Source organism: Myxocyprinus asiaticus, chromosome 22 (genome assembly GCF_019703515.2).
Source record: "Myxocyprinus asiaticus isolate MX2 ecotype Aquarium Trade chromosome 22, UBuf_Myxa_2, whole genome shotgun sequence".
NCBI lineage: Eukaryota > Metazoa > Chordata > Actinopteri > Cypriniformes > Catostomidae > Myxocyprinus > Myxocyprinus asiaticus.
The window spans coordinates 42,895,269-42,917,898 of record NC_059365.1 but is presented as its reverse complement, the minus strand read 5'-3'; the positions used below and the strand labels follow the sequence as shown (position 1 = coordinate 42,917,898).

General features: G+C 36.8%; 2 protein-coding genes across 16 annotated transcripts in view; one reads left to right on the top strand and one right to left on the bottom strand.

Annotated features, from left to right (window-relative positions):
* The window catches only part of LOC127413334 (mitochondrial nicotinamide adenine dinucleotide transporter SLC25A51-like), a 207,697-nt gene that overhangs the window by 144,633 nt on the left and 40,434 nt on the right, over window positions 1-22,630 (top strand). The gene's annotated exons all lie outside the window — the stretch shown is intronic.
* Window positions 699-22,114, bottom strand: LOC127413341 (uncharacterized). Of its 15 annotated transcripts, none has more exons than XM_051650424.1 (5): window positions 21,972-22,096; window positions 20,680-20,833; window positions 1,803-1,935; window positions 1,238-1,583; window positions 699-1,134 (listed from the first exon to the last, which is right to left on the bottom strand). In XM_051650424.1, the coding sequence occupies exons 3-5, from the start codon at window positions 1,894-1,896 to the stop codon at window positions 774-776; spliced, it is 801 nt and encodes a 266-aa protein (XP_051506384.1). In that variant the 5' UTR covers window positions 1,897-1,935; window positions 20,680-20,833; window positions 21,972-22,096; the 3' UTR covers window positions 699-773. The 15 variants fall into 15 exon arrangements, with proteins under 15 accessions (XP_051506384.1, XP_051506390.1, XP_051506383.1 ...); XM_051650430.1 differs by having other exon boundaries at window positions 1,809-1,935; window positions 21,972-22,095; XM_051650423.1 differs by lacking the exon at window positions 20,680-20,833 and adding an exon at window positions 17,559-17,712 and having other exon boundaries at window positions 21,972-22,095.

The window sequence follows — 22,630 nt, the reverse complement described above, 5'->3', positions numbered from 1 at the left end:
TGTACAATGGTTACCAGCAAGTAAATTCTACGGTTAAAGCAGTTAAACCAGGGCTGTAACCACCATAGACATTGAGGGGGACATGTCCCCCCAAATACATCCTTGCGTTAAACTAACACATATCACGCACTTTACATAAAAAAATGTAGGCAACCTCATGAGCAGGCTAGTATAATCAGACAGTCATAAAGCCATTTTATTCATAAGGCAAAGCAAGTTTATTTATATAGCACATTTCATACACAATGATAATTCAAAGTGCTTTATATAGAAATGATAAAACACAAGATACATAAACATCCATTTTAAAATCATAATTTTTTTTTTCTTAAATAAAATGATGTTCTTAAGAAAATATATGAGAACTTCTTAAGAATTTTTCAAGAATTGTACTTCAGAACATTAAGAACTTCTTCTCTTTTAAGAACATTTTCATGAATCCAGCCCCTGGACGCAGTCATTTAACGACTCATTAAGATGTTTAAGTATCACCACATTGAATACTAATACAACTGCACAGTACAGAGGATAGAAAGAAGTCAGAGGATCAATAATGGCGATCAGAAATCTTTAATGAATATTTCAAGCACATCACTCGGGAAACCATGGTAATCTCATGTGTTCTTAAACGGAGCATGCTGGCATAAAGCGGTTATGCATGTGTTTGTGTTTATGTTTGTTTTTATGTGTAGGCTATGTGTTTGTGTGTTTATATGTGTGTGTGTGTGTGTGTGTGTGTGTGTGTGTGTGTGTGTAGCCCTTCTCTGTGACCATTACGGCCAGTTCCAGTTGTTTCTCCTGCGAAAGAACTTGATCTTTTCGGAAACCTTTTTGAAGTCCTGTAGGATGTTCTTGAACATTCTGTCCACTGCGTCTCTGACCTGACGGTACACCTGGTCGCAGCCGGGGTTCTGAAACAGCCAGCGATCGCGGGCCAGTGGGTCCACATACACCTCATGCCTCACTATCTGGTTAACAATGAACCGCACGCGCTCAGTCAGCCTGCAGAGTGCGCGGTCTCCGCCGTGGTAGACGGATGTACAAGCCTTGAGGTATGCCACTAGCGCTTTCCGGAGCTCCCGCACAAACACGCCAAACACCTCTGCATTGTAATCCAAATAGAACTCATTCCAACTACACACACACACACACACACACACACAGATGAGTGCACATTACAGAATTATAGTTCTTATCCCACCTGCGCACATTAAAACACACAGAAACACATACTGACCTGAAGTGGACCACCATACTGCTGATGGCGTTGCGTTCGTGTTGGGAGAGGGAGGCGCTGATGTCCTTCAGCAGGTCCTCCACCAGTTCCTGCTCATAGACGTCCAGTTCGTTTAGCAGGTCCTGTAGAACGCTGCGGTGGAAATCCAGGAGTCCGTTGTTGAAGACGTGTTGGCCCCGGCCCGCTCGTTCCCTTGAACCCCGCAGCTGGTGACTGGAACCAATGGAATCCAGCGCCTCCTGGGCGGAAACCTTGAGCTCATGTTCCCGAGAAGACGAGCGGTTAGGAGAAGAGCGGTTAGGAGAACGTGAGCGAGAACGACGCTGACAGTGAGAGCCCTCCTGGGCTGTAAAGAAACACAGCGGAGAGACACACATGTAAACACACAATCACACATTTTTTTTATTATGTACGGATTATTTAATAAAAGTGTGCATAAAGTAGTAAACGTTTTTTTATCCATCTATCTATCTATATATATATATATATATATATATATATATATAGATAGATGGATAAAGTCCCCCTTGGTTGTTTTTGCCTACAATGTCTAGTTTAGACTCACTCTTACTGAGTTTGTAGGCTGTGTAGCCTATAAGTGCTGCAGTCGCGACCACACCCAGCACAGGGTGCACTGCGAACAACAGTGCCGTCTTCATGGTATCAATCAGGTCCTCTTCTGGTCAGCAGGCACACACCTGTGTCAGAAAAAAATTAGGATATTTCATCAAGTGAGTTAAGTACCTTTAGTATATTCTAAACAGTACAGGACAAAGCCTACAACCATATGTATCAGTAACAGTCAGGAAAAACCATTTTGTTCAATGACTTTGAGGCAATGTAGGGTGCTGTGTTGTGACGAATTCTGGATGCGTTCCATTTCGAAAGGCTAATGCCTATGACCTAATCCCTTCAGAGGGTTTGCCCTCTAGAGTGAGAGCTTTGAAGGGTGTAGGGCTCAACAATTTCTGTCATTTGGAACGCACTTCAGCGTCATCTATCCAAGCCAAAGGAGCTGCTGCCCTGGCACAAACTCTGACGCTAATGAACATCACCTGCACCCAATCAGAAATATTTACACATGATTTAGCTTTAGTCTTAACTATTTTCAAATGCAAACAGAAACAAAATGCTTTAAAACTTTTAGACTTTATGAAGAAATGTAAGCTTCATGTTTAAATGTTTTATTTAAAAAAAAAATATGAACCAAAATATTAACCACTATACAATGTACAATATATGTTCAATTAAATAACTAAAATGTCACTCTGAATATGTATTTTATTTCAACACTTTTATTGGAATAACAGATCAAGTGAATTTAAATAACACAAACAAAAGCCAGTTCCAAACAACTGATTTAAATGTTGTTGTTTTTTAAGTTCATTATAATCATTAAAACCCTTTATAAATCACAGACTTTTTGTTTATGGAACCAGACCTGCAGATTTATGACGTACGGTCCGGTTCCAAACTGCTTGCCCTTCGAAGCAGCTATTTATGGAATAACCCTTCAACATGGCGGCCACGACCGTTCCCCCTTCGAAGTGCCCTTCAGAGGCAGATTTTATCCCTTTTGGAATGCAGAGCCTGACTCACTGCCAGAATGCGACTGCCCCTCACGTGCATGTGCGTCACACGGTTGATATGCTGGTGCTGCGAGCTTGAGCGCCATCTTGTTTACTATAGCCGTTCATAAGCGATCTTTTTCCACACAGCTAGCACCGAGAAGGCATACTATGAACATGGAAGTGTTGTCCACGCATACATTAATAAGTAGAAATCAAATTTAGCAGATCGATTCAATTTAGAAACAGAACCGAAACTTCGACAGCGTTAGGAATTAAGGAAAGTTTACTCATTTCTCTTTGATTTTAACTTTTGCCAAAGCAAAGCTGTTTTAATGTCTGATTGAAATAAACTTGAGTTTAACGATCCAATACTGTGGTGATGTGAGGTTTATGCTGTTGACATTTATTATTAATTAACTTAGCGTGTCATTGTATTCACTCTTCCCATTGTACTTACTAGTCACTTAAAAATACACACATTAAAAACAAAAATCAGTGTATACGGAAAGATACATAGACAGACAAAGTTTAGAAACATATATCGGACAAAATGTAAGGGAATATACGTATGAGGCAAATAATGTTTACAGTGTAACAATAGGACTGTAGATGGCATACTCTTACTTTGCTTATAGTTCTGAGAGTTGTATGTCAGTGTATCATTACATCTAAAAAATAAATTATTAAACTCACCTCAGTTTTAAAATAGATTTATTACTTACTCTTAAAAGGCCAAGAAAATAAATACACTTCAGAACGTTATTATTATTCAATTATATTTCCAACACCTTACGTCCCAAAAACCATGGTCATGTTTTTCTTCCAAAAAATGTGTCCATTTTACAGCTTGTATAACACATAAAAATAACACTGAAAAGACATCTGCTACGAGGTCAGCTGTTGACTCAAAAACTGCTGCCATGTTATTTAAAGAGAAAGAATGTTGCGTTTTTATACAAAGTTACATTACTTCATTATGTGCTGGGACCCCCTTTTCAATAACTTTGAGAAATTTCACACACATCACATTTATGCTCGTGACTTTTATGGCTATGAAGGCTGTGCCCTTTGGGGATTTTGCATTGTTGAAGCTACAGTCAAAAGATTAGTGTTAAATTAACACTCCTCGCAGTACAATTTGTCCCAATCTACAAGAGTGTTAAAAACTAACACTGTAGCAGTGTTTAATCTACTCTGTGTAGTGTTTAAGGTTAAATTGACCAAACAGTCTACTGAAGGAATGAGTGAGAGACAAGAACAGAAAAACAAGAGAACAAACCAGCAGACACCACAACAATTGAATCGGTCTTACAGCCACACAGCCTTAGATGTACATCACATAAAATAATGTTATTGGACAATAATAACATAATCCTGAGATTGGGAGGGGAATACATTTTCGGCAGGTGTCACAACGACATTGCCAAAATTATATTCCCCTCTGGTAAACCCATTTTATTCACAAAATGTATTAAATAAAAATAACCAGAAATTAAATATAGAGAGAAAGTAACAATAAATGGATATTTTATATAATATATAATGTTTTATACAAGTTATATTTATATAAAATAACAAATATAATAAATGTTAACATATAGAACATTTCTGTAAAATGTTCCCATAATGCCTGTACACTAATTTCTGTAAATAGTTCTGTATTAAACAAAAGTTGTCTACATCGTTATGAGGGTGGGGGTTTGGGGGGGGTGCCACGTCGGATCTCGCCTAGGACACCAAGACACCAGTAATAATTATTATTATTATGAGGATTTGTTTTATACAATTCTTAAAGCTTACAAGCTTTAATTTTGACTGAACAATATAGTGCACTGCAGTATCAAACTCATTTTACTCACTCTTCCTCATTACAAATCTGTTGAAACGCTGTCAACTCCTACATTTCTGTGAAACTGTGTCGCGTTTTTAGATTTGTATAATAACGGCTTCAATTGTTTGGATTTGCACGAATGGGTGCACCTGCAGCACTTTGCCTTTACAATGCACGTGAACCGCTCAAAGCCGTTTGCTTTGCTTTCTGACCGGGTCCCCCCAACGTCTGGTTCCCCATGCAATTGCATGGTTTGCATGGTGGTTAACACCACTACTGGTCATTAACATAAATATAATAAACGTCTCTCAGAGGGCACATGATGGCACATCCACTGTTCGTTTACTCAGTCATTCATGTTTTATTGTAGGTACATTTTTTTTATTTAAACCACCTCAGCTTAGGGGCGTGGCCAGAAGGGTGGCACGAGGTGGCAACTGCCATCCTCGAAATGAGCTTAGCACTTGCCACCCCAACTCGGACCGTTAAAATGTCACAGCGTGTATACTGATGTATGCAAGTGCGTAGAACACTCTGCCCCAGTGGCAAATTCTCAGGGCCAGCAAAGCCTTCTCTGCTAATCTAACATGCCTAATATTAAAAAAAAAAGTCATTCACCACTTTCCACTCCTAATTCATCAAACAAAAAGGAAAAACGAAATGTATATTCAATCAGAATTTATTCCTTGATGTTTACAAGCAAAGCGTGATGGCTATTTCACAAATCACATTTCGAAGCAGCGCGTTAACCCCGTTAAGTCTTCAGAATTTCTACTGAATCACTCAACAGTGCAAATGATTAGGTATCTAATGTCATATTGTCAGATTCATCAGCCAATCAGATTGATTTCTTTGTTCTTGGTAGGTGTGGTCTTTAGGATATGTCCCGGTCGAGGCCTTCAAGCTGGACTTGAGTGACGCAGTCACGCTTTAAGTGGTGTACGTATTTTGAAAGCGAAGAGCGCAAGATTAAGCTGTCTGACAGGTTGGCTGTCATCACTGCAGCTATCGCCATTGAGAAAGAGATCCTTATGGATTTCAAAACACGAGATGTTCTGCATGACCGTGTGATTGCTTAATTTATTAAACAGGAAAGGAGGACTGATTTTCACTTCAAGCAAATTGGTAAGTGCTTTTTGCATTGCTATAGCAACATCAGGAGTTTTCTAAGTGTAAATTAGGCAGCTTGAGCATTCAGTGTCGGAGCAAGTATTGAAAAGTAATTGTGTACCCTGACAAAACATTTATTGCAAGCAACATTTAAATTGCAAATATTATAAGATAGCTTTTTCTATGTAGACATCTTCATATGAAAAAATATATTTCTGAATGTCAGTTCAGGAGACATTTATTTCACAAAATAATCGTGCTGCAATTAAAATTAGGCTTACTTGAGCATTCAGAGTTGTTTCAAGTCTTATTTATTGTGAAACTGTGTTTTTTAAATGGCATGAATCGCACTGAAGGACTAGACTTAAAATGCACAGGCCGCCACTGCTCTGCCCTAGCTCATAAACCTAATCATGAGTAGGGTCTAAATTCCCCTGCAGTGCCCCCTGGAGTGAGTTATTTTTGCACGTGACACTGTACAGCCAGTTTAGGTAGGCAGAGTGTACAGGAGTATTTTTTTTATTTATTTTTAAATTTTAGATTTCTTGTCTTAAAAAATAAAAAACAAAGTACATAATATAGTAAACGTGACAAATGGGCTATGTCTGCTGTACTGTATTTGTTTTTTTATTTCGTTTTTATAGATGTAAAAAACAAACAATATCGGCAGTCCGGTTTGACTTCTCAGACATTGTGTGTGTGTGTGTGTGTGTGTGTGACAAGTGTTACGTCCCAGACGTATATTTCTCTTCTATTTAATTGTATATTAATATATCTCTGTATGTATTTTAAGATGATTTATTTTGACACTGTGCAATGTTCTGTGCAGTTGGCTTGTATTTTCTTGTTGCTCTTCTCTGTCTCTCTTTAGTCTCTCTCTCTCTCTCTCTCTCTCTCTCTCTCTCTCTCTCTCTCTCTCTCTCTCCCTTCAGCCGATCTAACTAACAACAGCTATGCCAATCATCACGGAGGTGCTCAACAGTGAGGATTGGTTGCTGAAGGGAGATAAGCAGCTGGGAGGAAAGCCTGCATGAGAGGACTCTTATCTACTGCTCCAGACCATATGTTGCTACTGTTGATTGCTAACATGTTGTAAAAGTTATAGCAAATGTTAGTAGCAGCCTTTTGCTACATATCTAACTAGTTTTGAAAGTTCTTTTTATTTTTTTAATCATTAGCCTGCTAAAAAGCTGAGAACATTGAGTTTATATTATCTGGAAGCTGTAGGGAGGAAGGCACCACTTTTGTTGGCATTTCCTGTTTTTTCCTGTTTTGATGCTAGTCAGGGAGTTGAGGTAAGAGATCTGTGGTGTTCTTTTGTAAGGTCAGTTAATGCTCCCTTTCAAATATAGTATACCTTTTTGTTTATTATTTTGGCCTGGCCTCCTCCTGAAGTTTATTGCTTCCCTTTACCTTTTTGTAAATAAAAATCATTGCCTTGATACCTTTTATTGGATTGTCTGTGTGCAGTGCTGGGTCAGGAGTTTTCCCTAATTTTTACACTTCCCCAACCCAAGAATGGGGAGGAATGTAACAAGCACCAATGTATACAGACTTGGTTGCATGCGTCGGATAATCGCACTCGATCAGCATGTTCTCATGAGTATATGAGTTTTAAACTGTTATCGTGGTGCTTTTGTAATAGTTTGGCTGTCTGTTTCAGAAAACAGATTAATTATATGCTTTAAAAGACAGTTCGAGTTGCTGTTTGTGTGAATGAAAACCGCATCTGCACCTAATAAGTAGGCGTGGCTGCATGCATGGGAAGATCGCATTTAGCTATGATGGCTGTGCATATACAATCTGTGAACTGTTATCGTGGTACTTTGTGACAATTAGGCTGTTACGTAAAATAAACATTATGTGCTTGAAAAGACTCTGTGAGTAGCTGTTTGTTTGACAAATGACAACCGCTACTAATGTAAACAAATGGCAGTACGCATCGGAGGAAGATCGCGTTTGAAGAATTGACTGTGTGTATAAGAGCTGTAAACTTTTTATTGTGGTACTTTGGTGACGAGTTGGATATATGTATATAAAATAAATGTATTCTGTGGTTTAAAATAGGGATGCACCGATCTGATACCTGGATTGGTATCGGTTCCGATACTGAAACTTTTAGACGGATCGGGTATCGGTCCGACGAGCCCTATCCAAATCCGATACTGTGTGTTAGTCATGACATAAAAGAACCATTAAAACACCATTAAAGTTGTTCATATAACTCATGCATTTTATTCTAAGCCACTTGAAGATGTGCGATAGCTCTGTGAATCACAAAAGGCTGTGTTTTATAATATATAAAATGCACGCACTGCTCCAGCGCGTAAGTGAATGGCGCTTATCTGTTTACACACACACACACTCGCAGCTATTTTTAGCCTTCACAGCAGTGAACAACATCTCAGATGTAGATGCTCAATAGTTCGGTTAACATATGCATTTATAACGGCATTGGAGGTCATTTTTTTTTTTTTTTTTTTTTTACCAGAAATTGAATAAGAAGCTAATTAAACTACTGTGAACTTGCCTACAAACAGACACACTTACAGGACTTCCTGGAGAGTTCAGAATGTCAAAAAAGCGTGAGGGTTTAAAAGTTAAAGGTGCACGATTGAGATATATTACTATTATAATATATTATTATTATTATTATTATTATTATCATTTGTTTACAAATTATAATAATATTTAAGTTGAGTGGGTTCCAAAAAATAACTGTGTAAATGAAAAGTGAACTGATCTCTTACAACTAAATTGAACAAAAAAGAGATCCAGATACAAGTTGAAAATTTGCACACACACAAAAATAAATAAATAAATTCTACTGATGACTTACACTGGAATTACTGTTAATTTTGCTGCTACATTATCCAGTATACATTTATATTGAAATAATGTGTAGTTAGAGATTTGTGTTTCTTTTAGGGATGTGCGCTCAGACTAATCTGACAGTTGTTTAAACTGAAGTTTTGTAACCAACTAGTCTAAAGAAAAACCAACCATGAGAAAACAGTATAAAAAAATAAATAAATAAATAAAGTGTTTATGCGACCCATTTAAAATACTTAATCTATTCCAAATTCGATGCTAAATTCGACTGAAAAGGGGCATTTATCTGCGACGTGCTCGCCTTGAATTATGATCATTGTGCATTAAATCAATCAACGTTAGCGAATATTTAACAGACATATTTATTGAAAACAACTGAATGAATAGTGCAGGATTAATGGAGCAACCCAGCCTGTTCTAAACGGACTTCACAAAGCAAAAGTTACTTAACATATTAAAACAGTCAGAACATTGTTGAAAATAATTAACAGGTAGACTAAACCAAATCTACAAGAGAGAAAAAAAATAATAATAATAATAATGCGCGTATTTCACGACGAGCAGTCGTACATTAGCCATTGATCTAATATGACAGCTGTTGAGTAAAGAACGTTAACCAATAACAAATACATTGTTTAAAAAATATTCCTGTGATGTAGCCTACAATAAACCTAATGTATTCTAAACATGACTTGTACACTGAATAAAATATAGTTTAACCCGTTAAGCAGTCGGCACCTCGTTGAAAATAGCCTTCTTAATCAGTAGATTAAAAAAAATGGCATTGCTAGTCTAAAACAGTTATTTTCTAGTCTACTTACTCAAAAGCATACATTTTTGAATGAGCAAAATTAACATGCCTACATGTTCAGGTGAAAGACGGGACTTGACTCACCTGAGGCGGCTATCCTGCACTTGAAAAAAGCCCGCTCAGATTTAAAGAAGACTCAAATGTTAAAACATCCATAGGGATTCCAAACATTTGGAAAGCCGATTCCCGCACTACAACCGAGGTGATTTCACAGCTACTTAGCGAGGAGGACATTTTCCTGCGCATGCCATGAGTGAGAGAGGGAAGAAGCAAGGTTTAAAGTTTGGTGCAACAGAATGATCAGAAAAATAATGATTTATCTCAATTTAAAAATCAACCCTTATTTGTGCAACTTAAATTTAGATTTTAATCGTAGTCGAACTCTGGTATGCAAAATACATATGTAGTACTACAATTACTTTGCTGGAGAAGCGTCAATAAACTCAAAATCTTGAGCAGCACAAACACAGTCCTGTAGACCGCCATTGTAGTTTTGAATGTCTCGCGCGCATGCCTATAGACTGAACTCTCAAGATTATTCAATAAACTCTGCTCATTTTTTACTATCACTTCGTCTCCTGCCTTCTTCTGTATTCCCCCTGCTGGCTCTTGGGCTGGTAGGAGAGTAAGTTAACATAAGCTGTTGATTTTGACTGGTTTTGGATATCAGACAGAACTCTGATATATGGATATCTTCTGACGGAGAGAGAGGTCTTGTGTACACTGGATCTAACATGCATTTCCACTGCCTCATGTTTTCATATTCTAAGCATATCATTGAATACTGTACATGGCATCACATCTCTGTCTATAGGCTATATACATAAGCGGTGGGTGAATGAATTACAGGGTAAAGGTACATCAAATAAAATTAAGTAAATAAATAAATAACATTTAAAATACAAATACATTTTTCCCATCTGAATCCATACATTAATTTCAAGATTTTCAAATTGCAGGTTTTCACAAAAAAAAAAAAATAAATAAAAAAAAAAATAAACAAAAAAAATAAAAAAAACACTCAAAATGAATAAATCGTTGATTTGCACAGACGCCAGTATTCATACTGATAATTATACATCTCAAATTGATGCCCATCAATCCATCATTCTTTAATAACATGTAATACGCGTGCGCATGACGTCATCATTTTCAAAAAACATGCACTTTGAAACCCGTTTTCAAAAGTTTGCGTTTTTAGGCCCCAAAACGCCGTTGTCGTGTAAACGAAAAGCCAAAACGCATAAAAAGTTTTCCGTTTTTAGTTGAAAACATTGTCGTGTAAACGGCCCCTTAAAAGTAGTCTGGAATAGGCTATATAGTGAAAGGCAGTCTAACATTGCGTAGCCTCTATTCTAACAAAAATGCCAAAATACACAGCCTAACCTAGAATACCCTTCAAACACTTTCACTTTACCTTAGTTTGAAGCGTCCTCTGAGTTCTCCAAGTCTGATCGCTCTACATAATTGGTAATGGCTTATTTATAGAACTGGCAGTGACGTTTTCCTCTGATCACGTGCTTTCAGAGAAACGGAGTGTTTACTCCGGACGCTGACATGCGGCGTTAACCAAACTGCAGTTTTGGACCTTTGAAGGGTACTGGGGGAAGGGGACACCACTCGAATGTTCGTTCCAATGTGGACATTTTGAAACTTCCAAACATAATTAAGAAAACTGTTTTATTTATTTATTTTTATTTATTTATTTTTGCTTCACAAAGAGCCCTTTTACAAGACTTTTAGTGAAGGGTACATTCATACAGTACTTTCATGCTCCCTTTAGTGCCCACATCAAGAGATCTGTCCTTTGAAGGGAGTAGGGCATAGGGATGATCACTTTCAATTGGTATTCGCCCTCGGATGCTGACATGATTAATATTTGATATTAATAATTTCTTACTACACTGTATAAAAAAAAGTAAAAAAGAAGAAAAAAAAAGGTAAATGCATTGCAGCACAGGGTGCCAAACCTTTATTGTAAACTGAAATAACAGTTTTTGACAGTGAAGTGAAGCAACGACTGCATAATAATAAATGTGTTTCAACTATAAACTGAAATAACATGTTTAAAATATAAATTCAAATTATTGTGTTAACACTGTAAATTAAAATTACATGTTACAAGTGAATGGATGCCATTAGACTGCTGGCTTATTGACGGTCCAAAAGGCAAATGACGGCAGCATAAAAGTAATCCACACGACTCCAATCGATCGATAATTAAAACGTTTTTAACTTTAAATAATTTCTTCCACAGCGCTTTATTGCTGTTTGAAATTACCTAACTCTCGCCTGACATTCGTTCCTCTGTTGTATATGAAGTGCACACTTCCGACTTCTCGTGTGAACGCACCATTGCACTTATGTTACTGATGCATCGACAGCTGGCAGGAAGCTATTTTTAAAAGTTAATAAAGTTTGCCATGTTATTTAAAGAGAAAGATTGTTGCGTTTTTATACAAAGTTACATTACTTCATTATGTGCTGGGACCCCCTTTTCAATAACTTTGAGAAATTTCACACACATCACATTTATGCTCGTGACATTTATGGCTATGAAGGCTGTGCCCTTTGGGGATTTTGCATTGTTGAAGCTACAGTCAAAAGATTAGTGTTAAATTAACACTCCTCGCAGTACAATTTGTCCCAATCTACAAGAGTGTTAAAAACTAACACTGTAGCAGTGTTTAATCTACTCTGTGTAGTGTTTAAGGTTAAATTGACCAAACAGTCTACTGAAGGAATGAGTGAGAGACAAGAACAGAAAAACAAGAGAACAAACCAGCAGACACCACAACAATTGAATCGGTCTTACAGCCACACAGCCTTAGATGTACATCACATAAAATAATGTTATTGGACAATAATAACATAATCCTGAGATTGGGAGGGGAATACATTTTCGGCAGGTGTCACAACGACATTGCCAAAATTATATTCCCCTCTGGTAAACCCATTTTATTCACAAAATGTATTAAATAAAAATAACCAGAAATTAAATATAGAGAGAAAGTAACAATAAATGGATATTTTATATAATATATAATGTTTTATACAAGTTATATTTATATAAAATAACAAATATAATAAATGTTAACATATAGAACATTTCTGTAAAATGTTCCCATAATGCCTGTACACTAATTTCTGTAAATAGTTCTGTATTAAAAAAAAGTTGTCTACATCGTTATGAGGGTGGGGGTTTGGGGGGGGTGCCACGTCGGATCTCGCCTAGGACACCAAGACACCAGTAATAATTATTATTATTATGAGGATTTGTTTTATACAATTCTTAAAGCTTACAAGCTTTAATTTTGACTGAACAATATAGTGCACTGCAGTATCAAACTCATTTTACTCACTCTTCCTCATTACAAATCTGTTGAAACGCTGTCAACTCCTACATTTCTGTGAAACTGTGTCGCGTTTTTAGATTTGTATAATAACGGCTTCAATTGTTTGGATTTGCACGAATGGGTGCACCTGCAGCACTTTGCCTTTACAATGCACGTGAACCGCTCAAAGCCGTTTGCTTTGCTTTCTGACCGGGTCCCCCCAACGTCTGGTTCCCCATGCAATTGCATGGTTTGCATGGTGGTTAACACCACTACTGGTCATTAACATAAATATAATAAACGTCTCTCAGAGGGCACATGATGGCACATCCACTGTTCGTTTACTCAGTCATTCATGTTTTATTGTAGGTACATTTTTTTTATTTAAACCACCTCAGCTTAGGGGCGTGGCCAGAAGGGTGGCACGAGGTGGCAACTGCCATCCTCGAAATGAGCTTAGCACTTGCCACCCCAACTCGGACCGTTAAAATGTCACAGCGTGTATACTGATGTATGCAAGTGCGTAGAACACTCTGCCCCAGTGGCAAATTCTCAGGGCCAGCAAAGCCTTCTCTGCTAATCTAACATGCCTAATATTAAAAAAAAAAGTCATTCACCACTTTCCACTCCTAATTCATCAAACAAAAAGGAAAAACGAAATGTATATTCAATCAGAATTTATTCCTTGATGTTTACAAGCAAAGCGTGATGGCTATTTCACAAATCACATTTCGAAGCAGCGCGTTAACCCCGTTAAGTCTTCAGAATTTCTACTGAATCACTCAACAGTGCAAATGATTAGGTATCTAATGTCATATTGTCAGATTCATCAGCCAATCAGATTGATTTCTTTGTTCTTGGTAGGTGTGGTCTTTAGGATATGTCCCGGTCGAGGCCTTCAAGCTGGACTTGAGTGACGCAGTCACGCTTTAAGTGGTGTACGTATTTTGAAAGCGAAGAGCGCAAGATTAAGCTGTCTGACAGGTTGGCTGTCATCACTGCAGCTATCGCCATTGAGAAAGAGATCCTTATGGATTTCAAAACACGAGATGTTCTGCATGACCGTGTGATTGCTTAATTTATTAAACAGGAAAGGAGGACTGATTTTCACTTCAAGCAAATTGGTAAGTGCTTTTTGCATTGCTATAGCAACATCAGGAGTTTTCTAAGTGTAAATTAGGCAGCTTGAGCATTCAGTGTCGGAGCAAGTATTGAAAAGTAATTGTGTACCCTGACAAAACATTTATTGCAAGCAACATTTAAATTGCAAATATTATAAGATAGCTTTTTCTATGTAGACATCTTCATATGAAAAAATATATTTCTGAATGTCAGTTCAGGAGACATTTATTTCACAAAATAATCGTGCTGCAATTAAAATTAGGCTTACTTGAGCATTCAGAGTTGTTTCAAGTCTTATTTATTGTGAAACTGTGTTTTTTAAATGGCATGAATCGCACTGAAGGACTAGACTTAAAATGCACAGGCCGCCACTGCTCTGCCCTAGCTCATAAACCTAATCATGAGTAGGGTCTAAATTCCCCTGCAGTGCCCCCTGGAGTGAGTTATTTTTGCACGTGACACTGTACAGCCAGTTTAGGTAGGCAGAGTGTACAGGAGTATTTTTTTTATTTATTTTTAAATTTTAGATTTCTTGTCTTAAAAAATAAAAAACAAAGTACATAATATAGTAAACGTGACAAATGGGCTATGTCTGCTGTACTGTATTTGTTTTTTTATTTCGTTTTTATAGATGTAAAAAACAAACAATATCGGCAGTCCGGTTTGACTTCTCAGACATTGTGTGTGTGTGTGTGTGTGTGTGACAAGTGTTACGTCCCAGACGTATATTTCTCTTCTATTTAATTGTATATTAATATATCTCTGTATGTATTTTAAGATGATTTATTTTGACACTGTGCAATGTTCTGTGCAGTTGGCTTGTATTTTCTTGTTGCTCTTCTCTGTCTCTCTTTAGTCTCTCTCTCTCTCTCTCTCTCTCTCTCTCTCTCTCTCTCTCTCTCTCTCTCCCTTCAGCCGATCTAACTAACAACAGCTATGCCAATCATCACGGAGGTGCTCAACAGTGAGGATTGGTTGCTGAAGGGAGATAAGCAGCTGGGAGGAAAGCCTGCATGAGAGGACTCTTATCTACTGCTCCAGACCATATGTTGCTACTGTTGATTGCTAACATGTTGTAAAAGTTATAGCAAATGTTAGTAGCAGCCTTTTGCTACATATCTAACTAGTTTTGAAAGTTCTTTTTATTTTTTTAATCATTAGCCTGCTAAAAAGCTGAGAACATTGAGTTTATATTATCTGGAAGCTGTAGGGAGGAAGGCACCACTTTTGTTGGCATTTCCTGTTTTTTCCTGTTTTGATGCTAGTCAGGGAGTTGAGGTAAGAGATCTGTGGTGTTCTTTTGTAAGGTCAGTTAATGCTCCCTTTCAAATATAGTATACCTTTTTGTTTATTATTTTGGCCTGGCCTCCTCCTGAAGTTTATTGCTTCCCTTTACCTTTTTGTAAATAAAAATCATTGCCTTGATACCTTTTATTGGATTGTCTGTGTGCAGTGCTGGGTCAGGAGTTTTCCCTAATTTTTACACTTCCCCAACCCAAGAATGGGGAGGAATGTAACAAGCACCAATGTATACAGACTTGGTTGCATGCGTCGGATAATCGCACTCGATCAGCATGTTCTCATGAGTATATGAGTTTTAAACTGTTATCGTGGTGCTTTTGTAATAGTTTGGCTGTCTGTTTCAGAAAACAGATTAATTATATGCTTTAAAAGACAGTTCGAGTTGCTGTTTGTGTGAATGAAAACCGCATCTGCACCTAATAAGTAGGCGTGGCTGCATGCATGGGAAGATCGCATTTAGCTATGATGGCTGTGCATATACAATCTGTGAACTGTTATCGTGGTACTTTGTGACAATTAGGCTGTTACGTAAAATAAACATTATGTGCTTGAAAAGACTCTGTGAGTAGCTGTTTGTTTGACAAATGACAACCGCTACTAATGTAAACAAATGGCAGTACGCATCGGAGGAAGATCGCGTTTGAAGAATTGACTGTGTGTATAAGAGCTGTAAACTTTTTATTGTGGTACTTTGGTGACGAGTTGGATATATGTATATAAAATAAATGTATTCTGTGGTTTAAAATAGGGATGCACCGATCTGATACCTGGATTGGTATCGGTTCCGATACTGAAACTTTTAGACGGATCGGGTATCGGTCCGACGAGCCCTATCCAAATCCGATACTGTGTGTTAGTCATGACATAAAAGAACCATTAAAACACCATTAAAGTTGTTCATATAACTCATGCATTTTATTCTAAGCCACTTGAAGATGTGCGATAGCTCTGTGAATCACAAAAGGCTGTGTTTTATAATATATAAAATGCACGCACTGCTCCAGCGCGTAAGTGAATGGCGCTTATCTGTTTACACACACACACACTCGCAGCTATTTTTAGCCTTCACAGCAGTGAACAACATCTCAGATGTAGATGCTCAATAGTTCGGTTAACATATGCATTTATAACGGCATTGGAGGTCATTTTTTTTTTTTTTTTTTTTTTACCAGAAATTGAATAAGAAGCTAATTAAACTACTGTGAACTTGCCTACAAACAGACACACTTACAGGACTTCCTGGAGAGTTCAGAATGTCAAAAAAGCGTGAGGGTTTAAAAGTTAAAGGTGCACGATTGAGATATATTACTATTATAATATATTATTATTATTATTATTATTATCATTTGTTTACAAATTATAATAATATTTAAGTTGAGTGGGTTCCAAAAAATAACTGTGTAAATGAAAAGTGAACTGATCTCTTACAACTAAATTGAACAAAAAAGAGATCCAGATACAAGTTGAAAATTTGCACACACACAAAAATAAATAAATAAATTCTACTGATGACTTACACTGGAATTACTGTTAATTTTGCTGCTACATTATCCAGTATACATTTATATTGAAATAATGTGTAGTTAGAGATTTGTGTTTCTTTTAGGGATGTGCGCTCAGACTAATCTGACAGTTGTTTAAACTGAAGTTTTGTAACCAACTAGTCTAAAGAAAAACCAACCATGAGAAAACAGTATAAAAAAATAAATAAATAAATAAAGTGTTTATGCGACCCATTTAAAATACTTAATCTATTCCAAATTCGATGCTAAATTCGACTGAAAAGGGGCATTTATCTGCGACGTGCTCGCCTTGAATTATGATCATTGTGCATTAAATCAATCAACGTTAGCGAATATTTAACAGACATATTTATTGAAAACAACTGAATGAATAGTGCAGGATTAATGGAGCAACCCAGCCTGTTCTAAACGGACTTCACAAAGCAAAAGTTACTTAACATATTAAAACAGTCAGAACATTGTTGAAAATAATTAACAGGTAGACTAAACCAAATCTACAAGAGAGAAAAAAAAAATAATAATAATAATAATGCGCGTATTTCACGACGAGCAGTCGTACATTAGCCATTGATCTAATATGACAGCTGTTGAGTAAAGAACGTTAACCAATAACAAATACATTGTTTAAAAAATATTCCTGTGATGTAGCCTACAATAAACCTAATGTATTCTAAACATGACTTGTACACTGAATAAAATATAGTTTAACCCGTTAAGCAGTCGGCACCTCGTTGAAAATAGCCTTCTTAATCAGTAGATTAAAAAAAATGGCATTGCTAGTCTAAAACAGTTATTTTCTAGTCTACTTACTCAAAAGCATACATTTTTGAATGAGCAAAATTAACATGCCTACATGTTCAGGTGAAAGACGGGACTTGACTCACCTGAGGCGGCTATCCTGCACTTGAAAAAAGCCCGCTCAGATTTAAAGAAGACTCAAATGTTAAAACATCCATAGGGATTCCAAACATTTGGAAAGCCGATTCCCGCACTACAACCGAGGTGATTTCACAGCTACTTAGCGAGGAGGACATTTTCCTGCGCATGCCATGAGTGAGAGAGGGAAGAAGCAAGGTTTAAAGTTTGGTGCAACAGAATGATCAGAAAAATAATGATTTATCTCAATTTAAAAATCAACCCTTATTTGTGCAACTTAAATTTAGATTTTAATCGTAGTCGAACTCTGGTATGCAAAATACATATGTAGTACTACAATTACTTTGCTGGAGAAGCGTCAATAAACTCAAAATCTTGAGCAGCACAAACACAGTCCTGTAGACCGCCATTGTAGTTTTGAATGTCTCGCGCGCATGCCTATAGACTGAACTCTCAAGATTATTCAATAAACTCTGCTCATTTTTTACTATCACTTCGTCTCCTGCCTTCTTCTGTATTCCCCCTGCTGGCTCTTGGGCTGGTAGGAGAGTAAGTTAACATAAGCTGTTGATTTTGACTGGTTTTGGATATCAGACAGAACTCTGATATATGGATATCTTCTGACGGAGAGAGAGGTCTTGTGTACACTGGATCTAACATGCATTTCCACTGCCTCATGTTTTCATATTCTAAGCATATCATTGAATACTGTACATGGCATCACATCTCTGTCTATAGGCTATATACATAAGCGGTGGGTGAATGAATTACAGGGTAAAGGTACATCAAATAAAATTAAGTAAATAAATAAATAACATTTAAAATACAAATACATTTTTCCCATCTGAATCCATACATTAATTTCAAGATTTTCAAATTGCAGGTTTTCACAAAAAAAATAAAAAAAAAATAAAAAAAAACCACTCAAAATGAATAAATCGTTGATTTGCACAGACGCCAGTATTCATACTGATAATTATACATCTCAAATTGATGCCCATCAATCCATCATTCTTTAATAACATGTAATACGCGTGCGCATGACGTCATCATTTTCAAAAAACATGCACTTTGAAACCCGTTTTCAAAAGTTTGCGTTTTTAGGCCCCAAAACGCCGTTGTCGTGTAAACGAAAAGCCAAAACGCATAAAAAGTTTTCCGTTTTTAGTTGAAAACATTGTCGTGTAAACGGCCCCTTAAAAGTAGTCTGGAATAGGCTATATAGTGAAAGGCAGTCTAACATTGCGTAGCCTCTATTCTAACAAAAATGCCAAAATACACAGCCTAACCTAGAATACCCTTCAAACACTTTCACTTTACCTTAGTTTGAAGCGTCCTCTGAGTTCTCCAAGTCTGATCGCTCTACATAATTGGTAATGGCTTATTTATAGAACTGGCAGTGACGTTTTCCTCTGATCACGTGCTTTCAGAGAAACGGAGTGTTTACTCCGGACGCTGACATGGGGCGTTAACCAAACTGCAGTTTTGGACCTTTGAAGGGTACTGGGGGAAGGGGACACCACTCGAATGTTCGTTCCAATGTGGACATTTTGAAACTTCCAAACATAATTAAGAAAACTGTTTTATTTATTTATTTTTATTTATTTATTTTTGCTTCACAAAGAGCCCTTTTACAAGACTTTTAGTGAAGGGTACATTCATACAGTACTTTCATGCTCCCTTTAGTGCCCACATCAAGAGATCTGTCCTTTGAAGGGAGTAGGGCATAGGGATGATCACTTTCAATTGGTATTCGCCCTCGGATGCTGACATGATTAATATTTGATATTAATAATTTCTTACTACACTGTATAAAAAAAAGTAAAAAAGAAGAAAAAAAAAGGTAAATGCATTGCAGCACAGGGTGCCAAACCTTTATTGTAAACTGAAATAACAGTTTTTGACAGTGAAGTGAAGCAACGACTGCATAATAATAAATGTGTTTCAACTATAAACTGAAATAACATGTTTAAAATATAAATTCAAATTATTGTGTTAACACTGTAAATTAAAATTACATGTTACAAGTGAATGGATGCCATTAGACTGCTGGCTTATTGACGGTCCAAAAGGCAAATGACGGCAGCATAAAAGTAATCCACACGACTCCAATCGATCGATAATTGAAACGTTTTTAACTTTAAATAATTTCTTCCACAGCGCTTTATTGCTGTTTGAAATTACCTAACTCTCGCCTGACATTCGTTCCTCTGTTGTATATGAAGTGCACACTTCCGACTTCTCGTGTGAACGCACCATTGCACTTATGTTACTGATGCATCGACAGCTGGCAGGAAGCTATTTTTAAAAGTTAATAAAGTTTGCCATGTTATTTAAAGAGAAAGATTGTTGCGTTTTTATACAAAGTTACATTACTTCATTATGTGCTGGGACCCCCTTTTCAATAACTTTGAGAAATTTCACACACATCACATTTATGCTCGTGACATTTATGGCTATGAAGGCTGTGCCCTTTGGGGATTTTGCATTGTTGAAGCTACAGTCAAAAGATTAGTGTTAAATTAACACTCCTCGCAGTACAATTTGTCCCAATCTACAAGAGTGTTAAAAACTAACACTGTAGCAGTGTTTAATCTACTCTGTGTAGTGTTTAAGGTTAAATTGACCAAACAGTCTACTGAAGGAATGAGTGAGAGACAAGAACAGAAAAACAAGAGAACAAACCAGCAGACACCACAACAATTGAATCGGTCTTACAGCCACACAGCCTTAGATGTACATCACATAAAATAATGTTATTGGACAATAATAACATAATCCTGAGATTGGGAGGGGAATACATTTTCGGCAGGTGTCACAACGACATTGCCAAAATTATATTCCCCTCTGGTAAACCCATTTTATTAACAAAATGTATTAAATAAAAATAACCAGAAATTAAATATAGAGAGAAAGTAACAATAAATGGATATTTTATATAATATATAATGTTTTATACAAGTTATATTTATATAAAATAACAAATATAATAAATGTTAACATATAGAACATTTCTGTAAAATGTTCCCATAATGCCTGTACACTAATTTCTGTAAATAATTCTGTATTAAAAAAAAAGCTGTCTACATCGTTATGGGGGTGGGGGTTTGGGGGGGGGACTTGACTCACCTGAGGCGGCTATCCTGCACTTGAAAAAAGCCCGCTCAGATTTAAAGAAGACTCAAATGTTAAAACATCCATAGGGATTCCAAACATTTGGAAAGCCGATTCCCGCACTACAACCGAGGTGATTTCACAGCTACTTAGCGAGGAGGACATTTTCCTGCGCATGCCATGAGTGAGAGAGGGAAGAAGCAAGGTTTAAAGTTTGGTGCAACAGAATGATCAGAAAAATAATGATTTATCTCAATTTAAAAATCAACCCTTATTTGTGCAACTTAAATTTAGATTTTAATCGTAGTCGAACTCTGGTATGCAAAATACATATGTAGTACTACAATTACTTTGCTGGAGAAGCGTCAATAAACTCAAAATCTTGAGCAGCACAAACACAGTCCTGTAGACCGCCATTGTAGTTTTGAATGTCTCGCGCGCATGCCTATAGACTGAACTCTCAAGATTATTCAATAAACTCTGCTCATTTTTTACTATCACTTCGTCTCCTGCCTTCTTCTGTATTCCCCCTGCTGGCTCTTGGGCTGGTAGGAGAGTAAGTTAACATAAGCTGTTGATTTTGACTGGTTTTGGATATCAGACAGAACTCTGATATATGGATATCTTCTGACGGAGAGAGAGGTCTTGTGTACACTGGATCTAACATGCATTTCCACTGCCTCATGTTTTCATATTCTAAGCATATCATTGAATACTGTACATGGCATCACATCTCTGTCTATAGGCTATATACATAAGCGGTGGGTGAATGAATTGCAGGGTAAAGGTACATCAAATAAAATTAAGTAAATAAATAAATAACATTTAAAATACAAATACATTTTTCCCATCTGAATCCATACATTCATTTCAAGATTTTCAAATTGCAGGTTTTCACAAAAAAAAAACACTCAAAATGAATAAATCGTTGATTTGCACAGACGCCAGTATTCATACTGATAATTATACATCTCAAATTGATGCCCATCAATCCATCATTCTTTAATAACATGTAATACGCGTGCGCATGACGTCATCATTTTCAAAAAACATGCACTTTGAAACCCGTTTTCAAAAGTTTGCGTTTTTAGGCCCCAAAACGCCGTTGTCGTGTAAACGAAAAGCCAAAACGCATCAAAAGTTTTCCGTTTTTAGTTGAAAACATTGTCGTGTAAACGGCCCCTTAAAAGTAGTCTGGAATAGGCTATATAGTGAAAGGCAGTCTAACATTGTGTAGCCTCTATTCTAACAAAAATGCCAAAATACACAGCCTAACCTAGAATACCCTTCAAACACTTTCACTTTACCTTAGTTTGAAGCGTCCTCTGAGTTCTCCAAGTCTGATCGCTCTACATAATTGGTAATGGCTTATTTATAGAACTGGCAGTGACGTTTTCCTCTGATCACGTGCTTTCAGAGAAACGGAGTGTTTACTCCGGACGCTGACATGGGGCGTTAACCAAACTGCAGTTTTGGACCTTTGAAGGGTACTGGGGGAAGGGGACACCACTCGAATGTTCGTTCCAATGTGGACATTTTGAAACTTCCAAACATAATTAAGAAAACTGTTTTATTTATTTATTTATTTATTTTTATTTATTTATTTTTGCTTCACAAAGAGCCCTTTTACAAGACTTTTAGTGAAGGGTACATTCATACAGTACTTTCATGCTCCCTTTAGTGCCCACATCAAGAGATCTGTCCTTTGAAGGGAGTAGGGCATAGGGATGATCACTTTCAATTGGTATTCGCCCTCGGATGCTGACATGATTAATATTTGATATTAATAATTTCTTACTACACTGTATAAAAAAAAGTAAAAAAGAAGAAAAAAAAAGGTAAATGCATTGCAGCACAGGGTGCCAAACCTTTATTGTAAACTGAAATAACAGTTTTTGACAGTGAAGTGAAGCAACGACTGCATAATAATAAATGTGTTTCAACTATAAACTGAAATAACATGTTT